The 21,339-nt window shown below is 37.9% G+C and overlaps 1 protein-coding gene across 1 annotated transcript in view; it reads right to left on the bottom strand.

Annotated features, from left to right (window-relative positions):
• Positions 1–1,926: 1,926 nt before the first annotated feature.
• The window catches only part of LOC134839682 (dynein beta chain, ciliary-like), a 214,558-nt gene continuing 195,145 nt past the window's right edge, over positions 1,927–21,339 (bottom strand). Inside the window, exons 73-85 of the mRNA XM_063855304.1 lie at positions 19,714–19,829; positions 18,606–18,746; positions 17,871–18,133; positions 17,493–17,704; positions 10,242–10,341; positions 8,196–8,291; positions 7,730–7,894; positions 6,817–7,002; positions 6,191–6,370; positions 5,589–5,742; positions 4,798–4,914; positions 2,809–2,932; positions 1,927–1,966 (exon numbers count right to left, since the gene is read on the bottom strand). Coding sequence (XP_063711374.1) covers positions 1,927–1,966; positions 2,809–2,932; positions 4,798–4,914; positions 5,589–5,742; positions 6,191–6,370; positions 6,817–7,002; positions 7,730–7,894; positions 8,196–8,291; positions 10,242–10,341; positions 17,493–17,704; positions 17,871–18,133; positions 18,606–18,746; positions 19,714–19,829 — 1,894 coding nt within the window. The remainder of the gene's footprint in view (positions 1,967–2,808; positions 2,933–4,797; positions 4,915–5,588; positions 5,743–6,190; positions 6,371–6,816; positions 7,003–7,729; positions 7,895–8,195; positions 8,292–10,241; positions 10,342–17,492; positions 17,705–17,870; positions 18,134–18,605; positions 18,747–19,713; positions 19,830–21,339) is intronic.

The raw sequence follows: 21,339 nt of genomic DNA, 5'->3' as shown, positions 1-21,339 counted from the left end.
GGAAATGTATGATTCATTAACCTCTGACCTAATTTGTTCTATTTAGAATTTTTTTCGATATTAATTCAAGTTTTTTTTTAATCGTTTTTTACCAAGAAAGCGGCATACAGTTTGAAAAGAGAAATATTACAAAAGTTTTGAAGTTAATAAAAACTAGTAACAATTTTTTTTTCAAAAACCTCCTTTGAAAGAAACCACAAGTCAAACAATCGCGAAAAATTAAGTTACAAGTTAAAAAATCGCGAAAAAAAAACAAGAAGTACAAGTTAATTGAAACAATCTGTAAATTAAATCGCCGCAATCTCTAAGTCGTCCAGCTTGCGTAGTGCAAATTGGTCTGAAATTAAAATTTTCAACCTCAACATAAAATATCATAATTAGAAGTGGTAATCGAATGAGCGCATGCATAGCTGTTTTTGAGTGCATAACGTAGTCCAGGATACACTAATGCTGGAGTTTTTTCCTTTCGCCTAATAATTTTTTTCAAAATCGCTGAAAACTCATATTTCCTTTGCATGGCATGTTCATCTACGCCTTGATCAATGTCTGATGATTTAATAATTCAAACTTTACAAATGATCATCTTTGAAAAAGTTCGCCAAAAATTAAAAATTTGTTGTTTTCGTTATATCATTGTGAATACCAGCAGAAAAACAATTCAGGTCGTTTACATGCTTTGTGAATGCACCAGTGTCCAGCCTTTATTGCTCTGAGTAAACCAAGGTCTTCTTCACTTGCCTTTTGTGACAAACACAACCCAAAATTTTTCAGAAACTAAAATTAGAAAAAAAAAACTTTCTTGTTTATGGAAAAATACCTACCAAACAAATTTCATATATGGAAAAATGCTTATCATAGAGATTTCAAACAAATTTCTGTACGTATCGAGTTGGAAAAATTTGTATGGTAAGAAATTTTTCATACATGTAAATTGTATGATAAGAAGATAAGAAGTTTTGGTCGACCCGGGGTAGTACGAAATAACGTAGTTGGAAATAGCGTAGTGTGAAAATTCGTAGTGGGAATTTTCGTAGTATTTAAACCAAGCAATAAATTATTGTATATTTTATGCGTTTCATTGAATTTTTCAAAAGACTGAACATTTTAAATTAAAAATAATTGGTATGAATAACTACAAAATTACATCACCGCATTTTAAAAGCCAAGTTTTTCTTCGTCAGTATCAGGTATACTTCCGTCACACATGTTAATCAATTTATTTACACCTAATCATAATTTCGACTACGAAATTTCACACTACGATATTTCCGCCTCCCAAAAACTTGAATTTAATTTCAAGACTTTTCCTGAAAACAAAACAAAGAAAACAACAAAACCTCAATAAGTGCCTGAACCCTGTTTATTGACACTTAAAAGATCATTTATTTGGGCAATAGCTTCGATTACTGGAACAAATAAATTGCGAAAATGAAAACTATGCGCATATAATTTAGGGATGTTTTCTGGGAAAAATCACAAAGATCAGGCAACCCAAATAAGTTAAATTCAACTTTGTTCCTTGAAACTAATATGATACTTATTGGAAAATTTTTTCAAATCCTTTTTTGTAAAATGTTTTTTAATTAAATGTTTTTGCTTAAGTTTTGCTTTTATCTATTCAACGTCGACGTCTTGTTGAAACAATGAAATCACTGTTTATTATACAAAATTGAATTAAAAACAAATCAGCTCTTTAATTGGTCCATGAAACATGGTTTCTTTTTCAAACTATTTAAATCAATAATCAGCAACACAATAGTACACACTTGGTTAAAACAAAACACTAATGTTTTTCACGCCAACTTCAAATGTCTACATTAAAAGCTGATTCAAATTAACATTTACAACTTTCTAGTCCACCAAACGTATGGTTGAAGCATGGTAAGTTTCACTTGATGGTCATTTCAGTGACTTCTTTAGTTCACTTCAGGGATTGAGGAGCAAGGAAGTGCCGCGAAGTATCCACCTGCACAAAAAAAATAAACATATCATGAACAAGATAAAATTAAATTTGAAAAGCAAACTGGTTAACAGTTTTTTAATCAGCTGGAAATTTTAAGAAATAAAGTCCACTTTGCAGAATAAAAGATAAACATCACTCTCCATTTATTCGCACTTTATTCAACGTAGAGCGCCATTTTCCTCTAATTTAGGATTACCCCTCTAGTCGAGATCCCGCTCAAAAGCCGCTCAAGTATTGAGCTATTTGAGCGGTTTTTTTTGGACGATTGCGCTCAAATCGCTCAAAAACCGCTCAAATCCTCACAAAAATCGATCAAACTGTTCAAAACCGCTCAAATCCTAACAGGAACCATCTAAACTGCTCAAATCCTTGCAGGAACCATCTAAACCGCTCAAATTGAGCGTTTATTTTTGAAACTTCATCGCGAAAGTTTTCTCCTGATGTATTTGTTGCAGGGCACACACAATCAACCATTCAAAGTGAACTTCTAACCTTCTGTAATAACAAAACATGAGCCAAAAACCATTCTAAAGTGTTCTAGGGTCCAAAAAACAGTCGTCAAGGTTCATTAAGTCTCCTAAAAAGTCAAATAAAAAACCGCTCCTTATTTTTTTTAGAAAACAGCTCAAAAACAGCTTTAAACCACTCAAAAAGCGCTCAAAAAGCTCATTCTAAAGAAAGATTCTGGGCGCAATCGTCTCAGAAAAGTACTCAAACCGCTCAAATCCTGCTTAAAATGGGCTGGAAACTTCGACTCGGGCCGACCTAAACAAGTGGAAGCTCGCCCATTAACACCTTAACATGAATGAGGTTTGATGGAAAAGGTGACAAAAGGCGTGACTAACTTGGCGCGGTGGTCTTTGATCTTGAGGTGGAATGTCCATACATAAGTGAGCACACCCCTCTGTTTAGTCTTGTAGACGGGGCACCCGTAAGTGCCCTTCAGGTCCCGCTTGTCCACCAGCACAGCTAAACAACGCAAATAAATCAACATGTCAAACTAGTCACGTTCAACCTCAAAAGAATCTCTTTTTGGTACTTATCAAGAACACAATAATTTTGATTGACAAAATCTTAAAACTTTCCTAAGCAGGAACCTTTGGCACCATCCATACTGTTTTCAGGAGTAACTTGCGCCAAAAAATTAATATTTTTTATGAGTAAAAATAATAACGAATTTGCAAATACAGAAACATCCGCGAAAAACTAACCAAACAACAACTCACCTTTTCAAATTTTAATTCAGAAACATCAGCGAAAAACTAACCAAACAACAACTCACCTTTTCAAATTTTTCATAACGGCTAACAAAAACTTTTCGCTCAGCCAAAAAAGTTCACTCTTTCACATTTTTGGAAGAAATTAGTCCACCTAGCCCGCTACATTCTAGATCAACAGCTGATCATTCTTCAAGTCGAGGTCTGAAGGTCTGCAATGCTGTTTTTAAAAAGCTTCTCTTTCTGCGAGAATGTGGGTGAGCATGCCTGTTGATGTTATTGTTTTGGTTTCCTAGTATTACCGGGGTGCATATTCAACCCTTTTTACTTTGTTAGAAAATTGTTTATACGTTTCGAAATCTTGCAAAGTCGCAGCATAGCTGCCATGTGCACGTAGTTGCTGCTTGATAATCGTTCGTTGGCGTGTTTCCGCTTGACGTCTACTTTTCATTTTTTAAGGCTTGAATTTGGATTTCGAAAGTTCACGTTATAATCAATTCGGTTCGCATTTTTGGCTGCACGAAAATTAAATTCGGTTCTTGTCTTTTCGGTTCTCGTTTTCTTGAGCTCAAAGGTTTCTATTTTTTAGTTTGTTGCTCGTCAATGAAAAAAAATAGCGATAAAGTACTTACCGTCTTCTTCACAAAATTTCAAAAGAAGTAGAAGTTCAATTATCTGAATGTAAAGTGGTTGCGGTAAGAGAATGAGTAAATGCAGCTGGTCTGAATAACTTTGTTGATATTGTAATTTTCCACAGATTCATACATCTAATTTCTTCCGGAAAGCTTCTAGTTTCTAGTGTTTTGTCTCAGCGCAACCGAACATTGGAATTCATAGAATAAGATTGGCAGTAAAAATTGGTTTTTATAATCCGAACTTTACGAAGATATTGACATTGTAGGCAACGTTACTTCAAAAACAGTCGAAAAATTTATTCGTTTTATTATAAAGTCTTTATTTCTTTAATGTGAGTATTCCAACTCAAGTCTTACAAGTAAAACTAGATCATTGATGTTTGATGACTGATTTCGTTGAGTAAAAGTATATGTGACGCTCCGGATTTTCATCGAATTTTGTTCTGAGTGTATTTTTCTGTCGCTATATTCCTATCATTTTATTTGACCCAGTTTTCATATTTGTTCATGTCACATTGTAGATTTATTGACTGATAGGACTTTTAGACCATCATCAAGACTGAATGGATCACTCAATCGTTGCAATTTCAATATTTTCAGGGTCATTTTTGTGTATACAGGAGCCACTGTGGCTGTTTTTCATAATTTTGTGAGTTTCATTTGGCGCTTCACATTTTGAAGAGGTTGTTGAGAGTTTTACATGTTTGACTTCTTGTACGATGGAAGAAACTGGGTGGCATGCCGCTTGGGCCTCGTGTTTTGGTTTTGTCAACTTCAGACTTTTGATTACATTGATTGAGACGGGGAAGTTACTTAAAATTGATGAATTGTCGTTTTTGTTTACATTTTATTTTTTTGCGAAGCTTTCTTTGGTCATGAAGAATGAGTTAAAATATTCGTTGAATAAGTTGGCTTTTTCTTCAGGGGGTGTCTGTGCGAAAAGGTGTGTGAGAGAGAGGGAAAAATAGTGTGTGCTACCTACCCTTGAGATACATGACTGGCATGGGTGGTGTGAGTTGTTTGATCTTAGACTCAGATATACATCCTAGCTGGGTGTCCCATCTAGCACCCTCCATCACCACTCCATTCACATACGACCCTAAAAACACAACTGTTAACTGTTTCTCTTTTTAGATAAAACAATCTCTGTTAGGTAAAATAATTCTTCTTTAATTCTTCACTTGTCCTTTTTTTACTCTTTTCAAGGTTAATTGGTGTGATGGTTTATAAATAACAAACATTCTCACAGCAACGCATTCATCAACACCAACTGACTGAATTAACTTCATTATTCTGGCCAATTGGAAGATGGCTTTAGAGAATTAACAAAAATTGTGAAATAAGTTCTAAATCAGGGACACAAGAGCGGTTCGCTGCGAGGAGCCAAAAATATTTGTTAGTGCTTTCAACTAACGGTTTATACAAATCGATCAGCAAAAGTATCATTTTTCAAAGTGATTATCCGAAGATGTTAGAAAACATTGGTCGCTGATTATAACTTATTCTTGCGAAATGGCTTGAATTATTTTATTTCGAACTCAGTATAACTCTTTAAAAACAAATCAAGATGGCTGGGTGTGGAAACCGTATCTAAAAATCTGAACTGAGCTTGAATATTTTTAGTAAAATCCTGCATGCCACCAATTTTTCATGAAATGGTTGCTTTTTACGGGTCTCGAAAATATAGTCTAGGCCTTGAACAAATAAAGCAGGTCATGGTCCAATATTTAAATCCCGAAAAGACATAATTTATGAATTTGCGACTTGACTTGCCCTCTCTGGGTGGGGAGGAGAAGTCCTCCTTGTTCTTCTTGGTGACGTCACAGTTCAGCTCCATCTTGTCCAGGGGCCACTCGTTCTTCCTCGCCGTCTGCTGCATGATGGCTGTCAGAAAAGACTGAGGGTTGAACAGACCTCCCAACCACACCTACAAGCAACACACAGTTAAACAGTACAGTTCATTTATTTTGGTCCAAATTTTTTGGCACCTTGTTTTGTTATAAAAACTGCAACATGATGATGCGTGAAAAATTAAACTATCCTGATGCAGTTCAATGAATTATCTTCAAAAAAATCTCTCTTTTTTGTTAATAATCTTTCAGCAAAATATTCAAAAACAACCCAAAATAAATTCTTTGGGTGCATTATGTAAGTATGAGAACTTTGGGAAAATTTGGAAAACCAATTTGACCCCTCGAGAGACATGAATTATCATCACAGCTGTGACGATTGGATTGCGGACGTCAATAGTAAAACTTTTCGGCTTTCTCTAAAAAAAATACAAATCAAAATTTTAAAAAAATGATTTCTAATAAATAACTACGAATAGGCTAAAAGCAAAACGTAAAAAAGACAAATACTAAAACTCTACTGACACTGCTGGGCAGAGTGAAGTCCACAGCCCACATCTCCAGTTCCCTCGATCTGAGGAGGAGGTCACTGAACCAGGCACCCAGTCCCAGACTGGAGGGATACCTCTGCCAGGTGTCGGGCACCTTGTCCAGGAACAGACTGTTCATCAGGTCTTCCATAGCAGAAGAAATAGTCAGCTCACCCTGATGGTAAAACAAAGGTGACACGACCCGACTCCAAAACAAACGTCACATGACAGGACTCCATCACATATTTAGTATTGCCTATCTAAACTGTCTGCTCCTAGAAACTTCATAAGATTATGTCACAAGAAACTTCTTCGCTATTTTGAAACTATATTCAATATTTCTGAATTAAAAGTGAATATAAAGATGCAGTTATGAAAGCGCATTTTCAGAAGACACCAAATAATTACCAATTGTGTCTAATGATGCTTAAGCATATACTACGAAACTGTACCTTGCAACATATCAATATGTTGCAAAAAGAACAAGTTTCTATATTTATTCTTAACTGTTGTCTTTGAAAGCGGTAGAATTTTTTTCACCCCCCCCCCATCCCCTCTTATGCAACAGGAGGAATAGTATAAGCATCCCCCAACCAATCAGACCCAGTTGAAGTCTCTGACCTTGAGTCCTAGGAGGAGTTCCTTGATGGATCTCTGTATCTCCCCCACCAATTCGTTCATCCTGTCGCACTCCTGGAGACAGACGACCTCATAGGGACTCCTCTGACTGCTATCCCTCGACATCAACTCCCCCATCTTGAAGCCCTCTGGCATCCGCTCCTGCATTTCGTCCACGGTGCGGAACACCTGCAGAGGGAGAAAGATAACTCCGACAATTCAATTGAGGTGAACGCAAGCACTCATCTGACTAGAGTGAATTTTTATTTAAATTCAGGTAATAAACAGTTTAAAGTGTTCATGGAATTAACGAATCGGACAGAAAAAAAAACAACCAATTTCTTCTCTTTTTTTCACTATAAAACACCATTGTGATTCAGATGACTTAACTATAACTGAATTCTGTTTTCGAATAATAGAGAAAAGTATTCTTCGAGTTTTTTCTGTGCTAATAAACTCAATCGGACAGATGACCTCTGACGGAAAATGGTGGAGTTTCTGAGAATTACTAAGAAGTTGAATGAAATAACTTGATTATTTCACGTTTTGATTACTCTTCAAGTTTTTACAAAGCAAATTTTTAAACACAAAACGACGTTTATACTTCCAAATAGCCATTTTCCTGTGATTAAGCTTATTTAATTGGCGGAGCCATGAAAACGAAAAGCATGAATTCTTATAAAATTTATAATAAATCTAGGCTGAGATGTTTCAAGCTCCAATGTTTTTTTCTACAAAACGTGAAAAAAGCAAAAAAAAAACATCCTTGAGCCGCATAAAACAGCTTCGCTCCATAAAATGACTCTGTCTGGTTGTAGGGATAGAAACTGACTATCTTTAGACAGGCCAGATGGCCGTCATAGATCTTCTGCTAATTGCAGCAACCTCAGTTATGTTAAATAGAATCTATACAAACAATGTCCTCTCTGGACTGTGGCCCGTCCATGCTAGCGGAGGAGGAGCTGCCGCCAGAAGTGTCTCTGGGCTGCAGTTCTAATACCAGACCGAACAAACTGTTGGCAGCACTCGTCAGGAACCCAATCTCCGCATTCAAGTGCAGACCATACAGCGCCGGACTCTCCTGTTAAAATACAAAACTCACAAGATGCCTGAAAACCTGCTGGATATTCACGAAGGGGGGTGTAGTGCTCAACTGAGAGACGGAGGGGGGGGGGGGGGGCTGAAATTTCCCATAAATCCCCAAAGTGAAACCAATTTAAGTGAGATTCTAAAAAGTCAACTGAGAAAGCAAAACAAGAAAGTGAACAGTTTTACGAACAACTGCTTCACAAAAGCAAAAAGTATAAAGCTGTAACATTTCGTGCTCATAACATCAGAAAAACAACAACTGATCAAATAAGCTTGAATCAGATTCACCGCACCTGGGGAAGGGAGTCGTCAATGTAGTTGTGATAGGCCTCATAGTCCATGTTGCCTGGCACTGCGAATCCAGGGGCTAGATTCAGATCACCATCCAACTGAAATCACAGGGCCATCAATTATCATACATTTTTTAGTTCATCATGTTAGTCTTCAAAAATATTAAAAGCCGCATCGTACCATTATTGACCTACGTGAAAATTAATCAGTTTCTTTCAAAGCCCCAACTCATCTTCCTAAGCTCAAAAACTAAAAAATTCAATTAATCTTAAGCGAGCCTGTCCTCAAAAAGTCACTGGTCAACGCCAAAAACATTGTTTCGGCCAATCATGGAGAAAGAAAAAACTATAGATGAAAAAGACGGATGTTAGGTGCTTTAACGACTCAGAGATTTGACCTTCTAACCACCCACAAGGTCTCTGTCTCTTCCAGCACTAATTTACGGTATTCATTTTTGGTAGGTTATCTTAAAGTTTTTGTAAAGGCGCCTTTGGCGCCAATATAAACTAATTTTGAAGTGGACCGCGCGCCGAAAACAAACAGTAACTTTTGGGTCATAACCTTCAAAAAAGTTCCCAAAAGCGGCATAAAAAAACTGATCTAAAAAAATTTGTGCTTCAGACTATTTACATCAGGGTATTCTTGTTTCAAAACCGTGCCTAGTGGGAGATGGCGAGCCCCTCACTTATTTTTGGTTGCCTTTAGTACTATTGTACGACAACCATGTTCATTTAGACAATCTTCATTTTCTTAAAAAGACTCATTTTGAATTGCTAATTGAAATAAACAGACAAGTGGTCAAAACATTGTATAGCTTCAAATCGCTCCAAAGTTTGCGGTTTTTTAGTCAACCAGCCCGGAGGCCTAACACGAAGGTAATATATCTAGGTTGACGAAGAGCGCATATAATCTGCGCCCATAGTAAGCTATGACTTACTTACAAGAGCTCGCAACTTGTAAATTGTAGCGCACGTGCGATTTTTACCAGGAATCATATGATTGCTGGGCACCATCACTACCGGAGCGCGACAATACCACTCCGTAACAAAGTTTGCGGAACCCAGAACAGTTTATGAAAATAAAAGAAAAGTATCAGTGTGAGCAAGGAATTTGCTCTCGCGGATCCCAAGTTTTTGTTAGGTAATCCATATTTTTAAGCCAAAAAAGTAGGCGAAAACCGCAAATTGCTTAAAAATCCTGTAAAAAAAACATATAGCTACGTGTTTGATTTTTACACGCAGAAACTATTGCTATTGGTAGGTAAAGTGGTAGTGACAAACGTGTTTGTTTGAGTTTTGCAGAAATCTGAAAAAGTATAGAAAAGCTTTCATGCATTTTATGAGCAGAAAATAATCTATTATATTGACAAGAAAAATGAATTTGAATCATTTATTATGTATTTTATTGTTTTTTTTTGTCCAAAAATACTCGATTATAATGGATACAAAATCCATTGCGTGGTTTAAGTTTGCCACGATAATCGATTATCTAAACAACATTTTAGCCAAAGAAAATTGATTATAGACGATTATAAAAAGTACCAAATTTTTCACTTATTTGGCCCATTTGGTTCTGTTTACTTAATTTGCTCATTTGGTTAAAAGCACATCACTACTAAACTAAAAGCGTTGTTCAAGCCATGTGCTGGGCGTCTTACTCTATTTCAATCATCAGATTGAAGTTTTTTGTTTCAGGTTTTCATATCGTGAAAGTTGAGATTTTGGGCGGCTTAAGAAGAATGAGTTAACAGACCCACCCGCACATGAGTTTCATGGTTAAACTCCTGTGCGGGTGGGTCTGTTAACTCATTCTTCTTAAGCCGCACAAAATCTCAACTTTCACGATATGAAAACCTGAAACAAAAAACTTCAATCTGATGATTGAAATAGAGTAAGGCTTCCAGCATATGGCTTGAACAACGCCTTTAGTTTAGTAGTGATGTGCTTTTAGCCTAATGAGCAAATTAAGTAAAAAGATTCAAAAGGGGCAAAATATGTAAAACTTATTGTTTGTTCACTGCTCTATCATGCTCTGTGTTTTGTTGGTACCTGTTCTGGGCCCATGTACTCCTCCAAGTAGGTCTTGCACAGTCTTCTGTCCCAGTCGTCTGTGATGTGGCCACCGTACATGATCTCTCCAAACAGATATCTTAACAAAATTGATGTTCATACGGCTTCATTTTTGGAGGATTGACACCTTCGAGTAGCGAATTAGATAATTGATCATACTTGTCGACAAAATTTATGGCACTCTATAAGAAATTTTTGTGCATTTCTAAGAAAAAAACCTAAAAAATTATCAAAGAATGTACAAAGAAAATCTTATCTTGATAATTTTTTGCTTTTCAATAGCTTTGACGGCAATGTAGGTCCTGTGATGTAATAAACTATTCTAATTCTATGTCTCTAGATGTACAATTACTGTATATAAACTTAAAAAGACTAAAACTATTAAAAGGAAGTATTTGAATTAAGAACGTTAAAAGAACAACTGAACTTCCGATCATATCGACCAATGGTCGTAACTAAATTGGTTAACAGGTATTAATTAAATACCGAAGGTCGTTTAAGATACTAAAACAAATCACAACATTTCCCACCGGGAAAAAAAATAAAACTGCAAACTAACTACATAACTCTATATACACCCTTTTCCCCCTTCGAGAATGAACAAATTTTACAAACTGCACCAAGAAGGTAAATATACAGAAGCAAAATAGAATCCACAATTGAGAGAGAATGTACAATGTACAGGGTGACTATACAGAATTACAAAATTTACAGGATACAGTAACTAACTAAATTAAAACTAATCTACAACATGTACATTAACATGTACAATTGTATCTACAGGTAAAATTGAAAGTCCGACAGTAAGATATGGTTCAAAATTGTTTTGTTCAGTTTATTTGATATGTATATTAATTGAATTGGTTGTCAAAATCATCCAATTTAGCCATCATCTCTGAATCTATAGTCGAGGAGATCTCGCTACAGTTGTCCACCTCGAGCGGGGGGTCCCCCATGGTCCTGTAAGCTGCATTTGAGCCCGATGAATTTTCGTGGAAATGAGTCTTCGTAGGAGAGGTTACTGGTCTGACCGTCGGGAGGGAGTTCTTTGAAGACCAGGATAACGTCGTTTCCGCAACGAGAATTTGTCGGGGATGTGCCTCCGCTAGTGGTGTCAAAAAGTCGGACGGTGAAGTGACCGTGAAAGTAGTCCTATGAGTGTCGGGTGACAAGGAGAATACTGAAGGTGACACCCCTGGGTCGTCTTTTTCCAGAACCACGTCTATAAAGCGGCGATTTCCGTAAAAATGTGGGGGGCCCACATTTCTGCGTGGTCTAGAATTTCGAGGCTTTATCGTCGAGCTGTCCGTATGCTCCGGAATACTGTCTACCAGTATTGGATTGTCTTGCGTTCCTTCTGTCGTGGTCGAGTCGTGGATGACAGCGATCTCCCGGGGGTCGGTGTTCGCTGACCTTTCTGAGCTCGGGTGTGGAGATTCGACGGTACCTATAACACTTAAGCCCTGGTTAGATTCGGAACGAAGGCTTTGAAGTATATTGTTATTGGTCACATCGTCGAAGTAGTCATCGATTATCCCGTCCCACGAATCTAGGTTTAAGGAAGAAGATGAACCTGAAGAGATTCTTGAAGAGTCTTGAGTGGCCGCGCTCACCGTCGGTGCACCAGTCCCTGCTCTAGTGTTGGACGTTCTTGAGGTGCCTTGACCCGAATGTCCAGCGGGTGTCGATACAGCATTCTTTGGTGAAGAAAGTTCCCTTTTCCCAGCTAAACTCGTTTGGGTATGAAGTTTATGCCCGGTGGGTGTCTGATTCACTATTATCTTTTTGGGCCCAGGGAGTATTTTTCCTTTTATAGCCAGATCCGATTTACGTAAAACGTGACCGTTGTCAAGGGTTAATGTGTGTTCTGAAGAATCGATGATATCCTTTTTAACCAGATTAAAATATGGGTCCCTATTTTTCCTGTTAGACACCTTTCTATATAAGTTACCTCCCATTACTGATTTTTTTTTGCCAGAGGTTCTGAAGTTTGATTAATGTCGTCCGGTGTTGTATTTAGGGTGACAGTCCTAGATAGTGGCAGGTTGTCTTCTGGGTCTGACGTGTTGTCCTTTTCCTCGTCCAGATATCCATCTTCTGTTCCGTCGTGGAGTTCCCAGTTAAGGGCCCGATCTTTGGACATTATAGCTTTCCCTTTATCCAAATGGTCAATATCGGACATAAGATTTTTCCACCTAGTGTTCGCTACTCTGTTAAATTGTTTTTCAAAAGGTGTACAGCCGATAGCGGATTGCTTCGAGATTCTCAAAATCCAAATGATTTTCTCGATCGATTCATTTAGTGACGGCTTGGGTAATTCGACGGACATTGCCAGTAGTTTCGATTTAATTGTGTACACTAATCTTTCCACTAGCGCATTGGATCTATGGTCACCGACTGTGCAGTAAATAGTTTCCATATTAAATTTATCGCAGAAGTTTTTGAAATCATGTGATAAGAAGCATGACCCATGGTCGACACTAATTTTTCTTGGGAATCCGTGTAGGTGACAGTAATCGTTTAAAAATGAAATTACATTTCTCGTAGAAGTGTTTTTAACGATCTTGGCCGAAGGAAACTTTGTATAACGGTCAATGCAAAAAAGGATGTATTTATTGTTACCTCAGAACGCGTTCAAAGGTCCCGCAAAGTCCAGATTAATTTCTTCGTTTGCGAATGTCAACGTCGGGAGTTTCGAAATATTATGGGCGCCTAGTTACACCTAAATGTTCTTACCAGCTTTTAGGCATTGGCTACATGTTCTCCCAGAATGGTAAGTTTCCCGATAAATGTGCGGCCACCACAAGTATTCGGCAAGGGATTTCATCCCAAACTGTCCTAGATGAGTCTCATGTAGCATCGAATTAAAAGTTCCCCTGATAGTAGCTGGGACGACTAATTTATTATCTAGGAAAAGTAGGTCGTCCTTTACATGAAGATCTTTGGCGTAATTTTTCATGTATGCTCCGTGTATGCCCATTGGTCGTTTCCTCTTTTTTGTCTCAATCAAGTCCGACAGCACCTTGTCTTCCCTGGTCATAATCTGAAGCAATGTCTTTGAGCAGTGATTTTTCGGGCGAATCGGGGAAATTGGTAAGTTTAGGGCAGCCTTGTATCTTCTTACGAGGTCTGCGTGGTCGGGTTGAAGTCGATCGTCTCTTAATTTGAGGGCGATATTATGTTCTTCAGGGATGATCAGTAGAGGTTCATTCACTTTATCCATTGGGAGTTCTAGTCGTTTCTTGCTAGATGGTATGAATTGTCTGTTTAGTAATAGAAAATGTAAAAGGAAGTTGTCCGTAAAGGTAATACTTTTAAAATTAAATTTCGAATGATCGACAGGTTGGCAATTTGTAGTGCAATTTTCTGTCCGAGAATGTTGATTGTGACAAATTTTGATCGACTGAGCGATACAAGATATGATAGCAGCAATAATCTTGAGATTAAGTAAAGCTAACGAGCTCTTCAACCAATTCTGACCAATCACGTCGTTTGAATTTTTGTTTCCCGACGGGATTGTAGTAACTCGAGCATTAGTATTCACAGCGACCGATGGTCTATCTACAGTATTTACATTAACTATTTTAGAATATTGTTTATTCAATGAAATGTTCTGAATTTTGTCGATAGAAGCGATTACAAATTCGTCGTCATAATGGGAAATTGGAAGGGCTTTGCCCGAAGGAAGTCTAGATAAAAGGTCTGTAAAGCCCATGTCCTTTCCTGGTAAATGCGAAATTTTAAAATTGAATGGTAAAAGTCTGTTTACCCAACGGGTCAATCGACTATGCAACGTTTTGTTTCTATGATTTGCCGAAAGTGCTGATAGTTATGTTTTATGGTCCGTTACTATTTGAAATTCCGTTATGTACAGGTAGTTTCTAAAATGTTCTGTTGCCCATACGACTTCCAGCAACTCCAATTAGTTGGTAGAATAATTCATTTCATGGTTGTTTAAAAATCTGGATGCAAACGCGATTGTTTTCCACTGGTCGTCCTGTAATTAATCTAGGGTCGCCCCTAATCCGTTATGTGAAGCATCCGTTTTCAGTCTTGTCCTCTCTTTTATATCGAAGTGGCTGTTTTCTGTGATATTTACAATTTCCGCTTTTAACTTCTCAAACGCTATGGAATGGTTAATGTCCCATTTGTAGACCGGTGTTTTGTTTAGTAGAGGTCAAAGGGGGGAACTTAAAGTCGATAAGTTAGGAACGAATTTTACGTATTGGTTTATCGAGCCGAAAAATGAACGTAGTTCGGGAATACTCTTCGGAGTTGGCAAATTTTTTATTGCGTCTGCTTTACCGACCAACGGTCGTACTCCATCGCCGGAGATTTTGAAGCCAAGCCATTTGATGTCAGAGTTAAAAAATGCGCATTTTCCCCATTTAACTGCCATGTTGTTCTTATGTAATATTGATAGAATTTTATACACTATTGATTTGTGTTCTTTCAAGGATCCACGCGAGGCTACCAGGATGTCGTCTATGTAGCAATTTGTGAAAGGGATATTTTTCAACAGTGAGTCCATGACCCGTTGGAATTCATTGGGCATGTCTCCCAATCCGTAAAATCCCGTTAAAAATCGATACGTTCCGGTAGTTTCACCGGCTACTATGCTAAAATTGCACTGTTTACTTGTTTGTTCGCATAGTTTAAGTTGACTATAAGCGTTTTTCAGATCTAGATTACTAAACCAAACTCGCCCGTTAGATTTTCTGAAATTTGAAGAGCCACGTTATCAATCAGTTCATGGATGTTCGGCATTTGATACTTATTTTTAAAAATTTGATCGTTTAATAACTTGGAGTCTAACGCCAGTTTTATCGAAGTATCCTTTTTCCGAGTGATTACAACTGGGCTGATAAGACAATCTTCGTCGCATTTCTCTTGTTTTATTATGTGACTTTCTGTTTGCATTCTTTTTAGTTCTTCGTTCACTCCCGCGAGTAAATGGAGTAGAACTCTTCTCCCTTTGGACTGTTTTGGTTTAAAAGATGAGTGGAAATGAGTTACCTTTCGGTCGTTAGGTATTTTCCCCACTCTAGTGAATTGATCTTTGAACTCGTTAAAAACCTTGTCAGATAAAGAAGGTAAGTTTTTGTACTCACTCTCGAGTGTGGGTTGATTGACCATGCAGATTGGTTGAGGGCATTTCCTCTGTGTTAGTTTTATGCCCAGCTTGGGTAAATTGTCGTTCCCCAGAATGTTTCGCTCGTGTCCGCCGGTTATGAAGAATGGGATATCTTTGCTGATCCACCCATTGGACTGTGTTCTGACAATTATTTTTCCCAAGATATAGATCTTATCGTTGGTGAATCCGCAGTATAGGTCTTATATTCTTTTCTCCACTGGTTGTATCTTGAGGTTCGGGTATCTCAGTTTAATTTTGTGTTGTACATTCTGTTTTAAAAAACTTACAGGGCTTGCTGAATCTACAGGTATGTTCATATTTACAATCATATCCCAGCCGATACCTAGGTTCAGGAGTTTCTTTGTTTCGAGACCGTTTTTGTCGTAAATAGTTCTAACGCTCAACGCCAAGAAATCGTCATCGTAACTCTGTCCATACTCGTTCCACGCATTTATAACATCGCACGATTCTTGGTCTTCCATCCACGAGTTTTGCGGAGGTGTATATGTAAAATTCTCGGTATTTACATAATTATCTGATACAGTATTTACAGTTGGTCTCTTATTGCGTGACTTACATAATTTGGCGAAGTGTCCTCTATAATTACAATTTTTACAGGTTATGTCCTTCGCTGGGCAAACGTTTAAGTGCCCTTTTGTAAATGTATTCGCGCATTTCATTCACGAGTTACTCCGTTCGATGTTTAGGCTCGGTTCTTTTCTGATCTGATTGTGATTATTAAAAGATTTAAAAGTTGTGCCGTTGGTCGACGACCGTGACATATTTGTCAGTTTCTGGTGGTTAAATTATCCCTTTTCGTCGATTAGGGCTTGATTAAGTGCTTCCGACGGGCTTATGGTTGCTGATAGTAGCTTCCTCTGGGTATCTGTGTTCTTCATATTGCAGATGAAGATGTCCCTTATCCATTCCGCCTCGTCAGATTCCTTGATGTTGCACGTGCTGGCCAGGTCCATCAGTGCTCCCCAGAATTGTTCGTACGACTCGCGGTCTTGCTGCTTTCGATTTATTAAATTATATCTTTCGAACGTAGTGTTGGGCGGTTTGTTAAATGCTGCGTCTAGTAGAGTCCAGAACTCGGAGAACGATATTGCTAGAATCTTGACTCTCGGGTTCTTTTGTGTAAAAACTCTTTTTCCTTCGCTCCCTAAGGCTAGAAATAAAATTGATCGCAGTTTCTTGTCCGCCTCCGTTCGTCTCATTCCCCTAAATTTCCTCTTTTCTTTGTTGATCCGCTTCTCTTCGGCGGATTCATACTTTTTCATCGCGTTTTGTTCCTGCTCTCTCTGTTGTCTTTTTCCGCGTCCGACTCGCTGCCTGTTGCTTATTCCAAGATTGGAATTTGCGTCTCTGGTATCTCTGGTCCATGCAGACTCTCTAAATCCAGATTTTCTTTCGCAATGATCGCCAATTGGAATTGGTCGCTCCATTGGGTCCAGGCATGCGGTGGCTCTAGTGTATGGTTAGGCCGAAAAGGGGGAATTCCACGCACGTTCGAATCATTTGACTGCATCATAATAAACTATTCTAATTCTATGTCTCTATATGTACAATTACTGTACATAAACTTAAAAAGGCTAAAATTATTAAAAGGAAGTATTTGAATTAAGAACGTTAAAAGAACAACTGAACTTCCGATCATATCGACCAATGGTCGTAAATAAATTGGTTAACAGGTATTAATTAAATACCGAAGGTCATTTAAGATACTAAAACAAATCACAACATAATGTACTCGAGAAAGCACAGGTGAATTAATAAAAAATGAATTATTTGTTGATTTTTTTTTATTATAGCCCACCAAATATTTAGTTTTTCCGAGATTTACTCCAAAGACTTTTCGCTAATTTTCTGTGCAGCTATAAATGACATTTTAGGGGAATTTTAGGAATTGCGTTTCTTTTTCTTCTTAGACATAGAATGTTAATTGTCACCCAAGGTGCCTTCAGATAGTTTTGAATAGGATATTTGACCACAAGTAGAAAACAGAAAAGGGGGCCAAGGAGTCGAGTTCCTGAAGAAAGAAGCTCCCTGACCCCCTCCCCCTACCATCCTAAGTCTGTCCCTTCAGTATGTACCTGAGATCTTCCCAGGGCACCTTCTGATTGGCCTCCAGGTAGTTGTGCAGTATCATGGCACAGATGGTGAGGTCGCCAGTGCTGAAGGGGTAGTTCCTGTTCCAGCCTATACTCCCAAACTTCTTCCTCTCATTGACGACTGCGTGGAAATAACACAGAGAGAACAGGATGCTTTTAAACTCCGACTCCTTCGAACAATTCTCCAGCGTCTCCTAAACAAACAAACTCATCGCAAAAAATAACCATTTCTCTGAATAAAAACGAAAAAAAAGCAATTAAATCTGATTCAAAGTGTATAACCCATATGCACCCAAATAACCCAAACGGAAATTGCATTCAAATGTTCGGTTCGATCTCATAATATGTTGCTTTGGTTACCTGTGAGAAATTGTCCAGTGCCTTGTGGATGTTGGCGCTGACTTTGGTGGGGGGCTCATTCGTGATTTTCACACTGTCCTCCAGCAAACCCTGGGGAATGATATGGTACTCGACGGAAGGAGGGGGCTCGGCCGAAATAAACACGCGGTAGTCCTGGTGCGGTGGGTGGGAAGCGTCGCCAGTTTTCAGCTGGTTCAACATCTTTTCCAGTTTAGGCAACCAGCCAGCCACTAGATGTACATTCTGCAAAACCACCCAGTGGCCTAGAAAAAAAAACAATTTTCTGAAAAAAAATATCTAATAAAATTCTTTGAAGTTATAAGTCCTTAATTTCCTTGAAATTTAATTTTACATATGTTTGGTTGGCGTTTGTTGGCCTTTGATAAATTTTAGAAAACAATTCAGGTCGAAAAAGGTTTTGAAATTTTAAGGTGCAATTTTTTTCTCCTAAATTGCTGTTCTTCTAATTTTAAACTTATATTTTCTAGCTTAACCTTGTGTTTTTATTTGAAATATTTCCAACAAAAATTTTTGTGGCAAGTACTTTGGACCAAATTAACTATTTCTTCCCTAAATCAAAGTGAGGTCAGATAGTTCACATCTTTAATGCTTAAAGTAGAATTTTTCAGGCACTCAGGTTTGAGCATAGCAGGTTTGAACATGCAGGCTTTACTGCTTGAACTTGTCATTTAATTTCAGGGGGGGGGGGGGGGGATTGTTCACGTGGGCCAGTACCTTTAGCAGCGGCTGTTCTGAGTGCATTTTCAGCCAGAAGGTCCTGACCCTGTCCGAGGGAGATGGAGTGAAAGTTGCCCCTGTTGCCAGTGAAGCCCATTTTACGACCAGCTGCCTCCACATCCACCAAGGGGTCCACACCTAGGCCATACATCACATAATTTGGAATTGATATGATCATAGAAACTCCGTTTTTCATCTGACACAAATTATTTTATTCGATTTGCTCATTAAACCCAAGGAGTAAACTTTATTTAAAAAATCAGACGACCAGACGATTTTCACTCTTTTGGACTTGAAGGAAATTCAAGTAAGAAAAAGTAAACAACAATACCTAAGAAAAATACCTAAAAATCTTTGATGGTAACAGAATTCCTATTGCAAACGATTAATCTGCGATTCCAGCAATTTTTCGATTGTTCGCTTCGACTTGAACCTTTTTGAAGAACGGGCGATTACCGAATAGGAACCGCAAATGAAACATAGCCAACAGACAGTTGGAAAAGAGTCAATGAATGCAAGTAAGGTTTTAAGTCAGTGAATGCTTTGAACGAGTTTTTGAAGAAAAAAAACTTTCGAGTTTCCAGGAAAAAACATATGGCCTTCAAGCTCTTTGAAAATTGAGAACAATTTATGATTGAGACTTTTTGATAAATTTAACCCAATTTGAGAAAACTGGATCAATAGGTACTACTTCTATGTCGCTGGGAAGTCTGATAATTGATTTCCAGTTTCAAAATTAGAAGTCGATCAGGTTTTTCGTAGCCTTTACACTTTTGCTGTTCGATTGTGGAGTTTTTCTTTCTTTTAACAAAGAAAATTACCTGGACTTAAAAAGAAATCAAAAGTCAAACCGCAAAAAACTAAACTTTTGCGTACACGAATTTTAAGATTTTTCCTGAAAAAAAAAACAAACAAACATCATCACGACCTCAAAAAAAGTCTTCACTGCGTTCATTGACTTCAAAAGATTGAACTGAAGACGAAAAATGCGGACTTGCAATTGATACTTTGTATCATCTCAGATTACTTAAAGTAACTATTATTGATTTCAAACTATAGACAAAATATCAAACAGGTGCTAGATATACTGAGGATAAAGTTTTACCGGGAGATAGGATGAAGAATATGGGTGTGGCTGGAGATGATTCTGCCAGGGACTCCTTGAAGGGCACCTGTCTGTTCTCCCGGTACTTCTCCCCAAGTTTCTCACAGATGAAGATCCTAAACAGATCATCCAATCGCAAACTAAACTTCAACAAATGGAGCGAAAAACCGAATTATGAAACAAAAAAGCAGCTTGAAGTGAAAGACGACTCCAACGAAAATTAAAATTTAAAAAAGCATAATATTTCAATTTTTTCGAAGCTTCAGTTTTTAAAATGTGATGGTGAGTTAAGACTGGAGTGTATAACTCATAGAGTAATTTCGGATAGGGTACACCGTCTGCTCGTCACGCTATCTTATTTTCGGCCGGATAGATTCGTGCAACTTCTTAGTCTAATACCGATCCTAATCTTACTCTTATACTATCTAGTCTCAGGTTGTTTAACTAGTCTCTGCTAGGCTCAATAGATCTAGGGTATACTGGTTTATTGCGGCGGCTGAAGTGCTCGGGAGAGTCCAACTAATTTCTAAGTTAAATTCAAATCTCTCTGGTGCTGAAATTACAAGTAACTTCAGCACTTACAAATAAGTGGGTTGTTAGTTAGATGGATCATGATTGGTTAATATTAAATACTTTACATTGGTAAAACATTTAATTTATCCAATCATAAAATATAGTTTAGATCAGGTTCCACCCATCCGGGTTTTACAGAGTTTTTTAGAACAGTTCTTCTGTAATTCAAGGGTGGATGATGGACGTTGGTATTTGGCGAACATCATATTTATTTTGTTTCCTTTTTGTTAAGGAAGTTCCAGGAAGCTGGAGTTAGGGACATAAGATGTTGTGTTCTTCTTGTGACAACGACTGAGTCTCTGCAACAAAATCAATTCTGATTTCGGAATGGTTGGCTATGTCAGGTTTTTCTGTTCTTCGGGGAGAACTTCTTTTGTGTCTGATCTAGCTTGGGAATGGCGTGGAGATTGTGCGTGGAGGGGATGCCTGGTTACTCGGATCTGTACGTATACTTGAACATCGAGGTGGTCATTGGTCTAGTTCAATGAAGTCCTTTTCTGCGAAGTCAAGTCGTACTCTAAATCCTTTGAGTTGTGATTGTGAGCGGCATATCGATTGTAGTTGGTCATTCTCTCTCGAGTGTAGTGGGGTCGTTTTGTCTTTTGATGTTCGTCCTTGGTGTTGTATTCTGATCTATATATTGCATCATGTGATTTTACATTTTATAAAACTTTTATTAGTTTAATATTTTTTAATAATGATTTTAGTTAGTTGTTTTCACAAAAGCTTTTTGTTTTAGTTCGGTTATTTTGAAGAGTTACTCACCCTTGAGTAGCTCTTATTAAAAATAAAGGTGTGGTCACAAAGCGTGGATGTAGCGCGGTGGGTTAGGCCGGCTATAGAGCATGCTCAGGACGTCCTTCCTGGTGGGTTAGGCCAGGAGTGGGAGTATGATTTCATGCGGTTTTTGTGAGGGGTCCTGTTATGTGACAACGTTTTATGTTGGGTTTGTTGTGGTTTTTCTTATGTTTCGTTGGTTGTGTCCTTTTTTCAAAAATCAAATTGTTTGTGGTATGGGTTTGTCTTTCGACTTTTTTGTGTTTTATTATTTCT

Source organism: Symsagittifera roscoffensis, chromosome 2, assembly GCF_963678635.1.
Source record: "Symsagittifera roscoffensis chromosome 2, txSymRosc1.1, whole genome shotgun sequence".
Classification (NCBI taxonomy): Eukaryota; Metazoa; Xenacoelomorpha; order Acoela; family Convolutidae; genus Symsagittifera; species Symsagittifera roscoffensis.
This window is presented reverse-complemented; position numbering and strand designations above follow the sequence as displayed.